Here is a 5,273-nt window from a genome sequence, read left to right as displayed (position 1 = left end):
TGAACTTGGAGGACATTATGCTGAGTGAAGTATATCAATCACAAAAGGATAAATATTGTATTAGTCTATTATTGTAAAGGGAGCTCTGGTGGCACAGTGCCTAAGACATTTGACTGCTAACCAGAAAGCTGGTGGTCCAAACCCACCAGCCATTCCTTGGAAGGAAGACTGGGCAATCTTCTTCTGTAGAGATATCACGTCGTAAACCCAAGGAGGGGTCGCTATGAGTCTAATTGACTCGACAGCAGTGAGTTTGGTTTTGGTTATTGTAAAAAAGTCAAGAAAAGGTTTATATATGGTAGGAAGCTTTCCTTTTTGATTACCAGGGATGGGAGAGCAAGGGAGGGAATACTACTAGATACTTAGAGACAAGTATTGATTTGGGTGAAAGGAAGTCAATGTACCAAAAGTGAGTGATCAACACAGTGGCACTGAGGAAGAGGAAGACAGAGAGAGGTACACAAGAGGTATAGACAACAAAGATAAACCCTTTTACATATATAATACTGCATTGTCAGTGATAATAAACATTAATCTACAGGTCAATAGATGGGTAGACTGGTTGAAAAATAGAAAAACAAATAAATAAAGTATGTGAGATGAAATCTTGCCATTCTTGCTTCCAAAGAGCATTCCAGCTATACTTCTTCCAAGATAAATTTGTTTATTCTGCCAGGTCATGGTATTTTCTTCACCAACACCACAATTCAAAGCCATTAAATCTTTTTCGGTCTTCCTTATTCATGGTCCACCTTTCACATGCATTGAGGCAATTGAAAATACCATGGCTTGGGTCAGGCGCACCTTAATCTTCAAAATGACATCTTTGCATTTCAACACTTTATAGATGTCTTTTGCAGCAGATTTGCCCAATGCAATAGCTTGTCAAATTTCCTGACTGCTGCTTTCATGAGTGTTGATTGTGGATCCAAATATGAAGCCTTACAACTTCAATCTCTTCCCCGTTTATTGTGATGTTGCTTATTGGTCTGGCTGTGAGGATTTCTGTTTTCCTTGTGTTAAGATGTAATCCATATTGAAGGCTGTAGTCTTTGATCTTCATCAATAAGTGCTTAAAGTCCTTTTCATCTTCAGCAAGCAAGGTTGTGCTATCTGTATATTGCAGGTTTTTTTTTTTTTTTTTTACCAAATCTCTCTCCAATCCTGATGCCGCATTCTTCTTCATGGTCCAGCTTCTTGGATTATTTGTTCAGCATACAGATTGAACAAGCATGGTAAAGGGATACAACCCTGACACACATTTTTCCTGGTTTTAAACCATGTAGCATCCCCTTGTTCTGTTTGAATGACCACTTCCTGGTCTATTTAAGGTTCTTCATGAACACAATTAAGTGTTTTGGAGTTTCTATTCTTGGCAATGTTATCCATAATTTGTTATGATCCACACAGTCAAATGTCTTTACATAGTCAATAAAACACAGGTAAACATCTTTTTGGTATTCTTTGATTTCAGCCAAGATCATCTGACATCAGCAATGATAGCCCTTGTTCCACATCCTCTTCTGAATTTCTGGCAGTTCTTTTTCAATATACTGCTGCAATTGTTTTTGAATTATCCTCAGCAATATTTTACTTTTGTGTGTGACATTAAGGAGCTCTAGTAGCACAGTGCCTAAGGCATCTGACTGCTAACCAGAAGACTGGTAGTTCAAACCCACCAGCCACTCCACAGAAGGAAGGCTGGGCAATCTACTTCTATAAAGATCTACTGCCTTGGAAACCAATAGGGGTTGCTATGAGTTGGACTCAATTTGATGTCAGTGGGTTTGGTTTTGGTGACATTAATGATATTCAATAATTTCTGCATTCTGTTGGATCACCTTTGTTCGGAATGGGCACAAATATGGATCTCTTCCCATCAGTTAGCCAGGTAGCTATCTTCCAATTTCTTGGCATAAACAAGTGAGCACCTCTAGCGCTGCATCTGATTGTTGAATCATCTCAATGGGTATTCTATCAATTCCTTAGGCCTCGTTTTTTTTTTGCCAATTCCTTCAGTGCAGCTTGCACTTCTTTGAAATCATCTCTAGGTCACTTACAATACCTAATACAATGTAAATGTTGTATAAATAGCACTTTATGCTCCCTCTTAGCCTTTGAGGGATTTCTTTGATCACTTAATTGTTTCTTCCCTTCCCCTGAATAGTTTTGATCCGCAGTTGGTTGAATCTGGGGATATGTAACCCACAGATAAGATATGGAGTGCTGACTGTATTAATATAGACAATAGAGCACACAAGGGGCATAGTCATGGAAACTTCTCAGACATAACCAAACACTTCATAGGATGAACCTCCTAGGCTCAAAGTTGAGGGACCTCTACCTCAACTGGCACAACATAGTTCACAAACCCAATGTTCTGCATACTAGTTTGGTGAGCAGCATCTGGGGTCTTAAAATATTTTGAGTAGGCTTCTGGGATACAACTATTGGTCTCTTCCTATCCAGAGCAAAGGAGAGTGAAGAAAATCAAAGACTAAAGGGAGCAATTAGTCCAAAGATCTAACGGACCATGTGAACCACAGTCTACATGACCCTGAAACCAGAAGAACTAGATGGTATCCAGCTACCACTACTGACCACCCTGATTGGGATCACAGTGGAAGGTCCCAGACAGAGTGGGAGAAAAATGTAGAACAAAAAATCTAATTCACAAAAAGACCAGACTTACTGGTCTGACAGAGACAGGAGGAGCGCCCCCCCCCCCAAGATTATGGCCCTAAAACACCCTGCTGACCTGGAACTGAAGCCATTCCTGGAGACCACCTTTTAGCCAAACAATAGACAGGCCCATAAAATAAATAATAACACCTGAGGGAAAGGTATTCCTTAGAACAATCAATTTTATGAGGTCAAAAGGACAACATTTGCCTAAAAGCAAAGATGAGAAGGCAAGGAATGGTAGAAAATCCTGATGAAAGGAACCAGACAACCCAGGGTGGAAATGGGGAGAGTACTAACCCATTGTGGGGAAAGCAACCAATGTCAAGGAACACTTAACTTACAAACTATTACACGGGGAACTAATTTGCTTTGCAAACTTCTACCTAAAGCACACACACACAAGAAAAACTATAAAACTCTTAGAAGAAAACACAGGGATAAATCTTCATGACCTTGGATTTGGCAATGGTTGCTTAGATATGATACCTAAAGCATACGCAATGAAGAAAATAACAGATAAATTTAACTTCATAAAAATTAAAAATTTCTGTGTATCAAAGAATACCGAAGAAAGTGAAAAGGAAACCCACAGAATGGGGAAAAATATTTGCAAATAATGCATCTGATAAAGGTCTAGTGTTCAGAATATACAAAGAACTCTTACAACTAAGTAAAAAAGATAAACAACCCAATTTAAAAATGAGCAAAGAACTTGAACAGACATTTCTCCAAAGAAGATACACAAGTAGCCAAAGAGCACATGCAAAGGGACTCTGCTTCATTAGTTATGATGGAAATGCAAATCAAAATTATAATGAGATACAACTTCACATCCACTGGAAACAAACCAAACTCACTGCTGTTGAGTCGATTTGACTCATAACAACCCCTCCATGGATTTCTGAGGCAGTATCTCTATGGAGTAGGTTACCTAGTCTTCCTTCCGAGGAGTAGCTGGTGGATTTAAATGAAAAAGATAGATAATAACAAGTGCTGGTGAGAATGTGGAGCTATTGTAATTCTCATACATTATGTGTTATTGTTGCTTTGTGCCATCGAGTATCGAGTAGACCCGACTCACAGTGACCCCTCCTTGGGTTTCCAAGGCAGTATCACTATGGAAGTAGATTGTCCAACCTTCCTAATGGCACAGTCACTGTAAAAAACAATTTGGTAGCTCCTCAACATGTTAAACATATAGAGTTACCATATGACCAAGCAATGTCACTTCTAGGCATGTGCCCAAAATAAAAACAGTTGCTCAAACAAAAACTTGTACGTGAATGGTCATAGCAGCACTATTAACAATAGCCAAAAGGTGGAAACACCCAATATACCACATCAGTGGATGCCCATCAACAGGTGAATGGATACAGAAAATATGGTGCATTATTCAGCCACAGAAAGGAATAAAGTCTTAATACATGCTATAACATGAATGAACCTTGAAAACATTTTGTTAAGTGAATCAAGTCAGACACAAAAGTCAATGTGTGCAAGGTCTTTTGGATAGTGAAAAGGTTCTAGAACTAAATGGTGGTGATGGTTCCACGATACAGTTAATGTACTTAAAGTGAATTTTACACTTTAAAAAGGTTAAAATGGTACATTTTATGTTGTATTTTACCACAATTTTAAAAATGTGTGATTGTTTCATCTTGAAGGATAGGGTCAGGAAGCCTTTTTGTTCGTTTTCAACAGCTAAATCTAAATTCCTTACTCGCATGTAATCTTTCTTTGTGACAATATCTATTTCATCAGTTACTCCGAACTTCTGGTGAAGACGTTCATCTTGCAAAATTTGCTCAATAAATTTCTTTTTCCCCATCATTTGGCAAGCACTAACCATTGCCTATCAAGAGAATAGGAAACAGATTTTAGAAATAGTAGTAAAATAGCAATAATTATCACACTTTACATAGTTTTTCTGACAAATACATAAAATATTATTCTTTTTTTCTAGTAGCTTACTATTGGATACTATTTATAAAGAGAAGATTATATGTAGAATTTTAAACCACTTAAATTTTGCTTCTGTAGCCATATCTACATACTCTAAAAATGCTGCAGAGGAATAAATAGCTGAATCCACAATTCTTAGAGGATCACAGTTTTTTAAAAATCTGGAGTATCTTCCCCTTTAAAAAACATTTGTTTCCTTTAAAAAACAAGATAAGCCTATAACGTTATTTGTGTTGTCAATGCAGGGAAACTTATCTGGTGATTAAATTGGTTATCCTAGGAACTGAAATGGAAGATGTTACTGGGACTATTTTTTGTGTTAGCTAATACATTGCCCTGGAGTGAAAACAGATGTGAAGTCTCTAGTAGGTTTCAGATTGCTTAGGCCTCACTCTCCCTCAGACTTCATTCTCAGTATCCAAACAATTAGGAATGAAGTGTTACTTCTGTATCAAACAAAGGTTTGTTTTTTTCTCTTCTGCCAAAACTCAACATTTTGTACTCAAAGAAAGCACCTGAAAAGGGCAGAAACAGAAGAATCACAGACAATACAAAGGCTTAAATACAGGACTTTGAACAGGTTCTTCCAGGTCCAGTCACAGCCAACAAAGCAAAACCTGCATAGA

At 37.8% G+C, this 5,273-nt stretch overlaps 1 protein-coding gene across 1 annotated transcript in view; it reads right to left on the bottom strand.

Annotated features, from left to right (window-relative positions):
• Positions 1 to 5,273, bottom strand: part of CUNHXorf58 (chromosome unknown CXorf58 homolog) — a 77,494-nt gene that overhangs the window by 29,539 nt on the left and 42,682 nt on the right. Inside the window, exon 7 of the mRNA XM_007957374.1 lies at positions 4,406 to 4,537. Coding sequence (XP_007955565.1) covers positions 4,406 to 4,537 — 132 coding nt within the window. The remainder of the gene's footprint in view (positions 1 to 4,405; positions 4,538 to 5,273) is intronic.

Source organism: Orycteropus afer, unplaced genomic scaffold (genome assembly GCF_000298275.1).
Source record: "Orycteropus afer afer isolate SDZICR_OR568_19922 unplaced genomic scaffold, OryAfe1.0 scaffold00739, whole genome shotgun sequence".
In the NCBI taxonomy this organism is placed as follows: domain Eukaryota; kingdom Metazoa; phylum Chordata; class Mammalia; order Tubulidentata; family Orycteropodidae; genus Orycteropus; species Orycteropus afer.
Note: the sequence above shows the minus strand (reverse complement) of the source record. Positions and strands in the feature narration are given on the sequence as shown.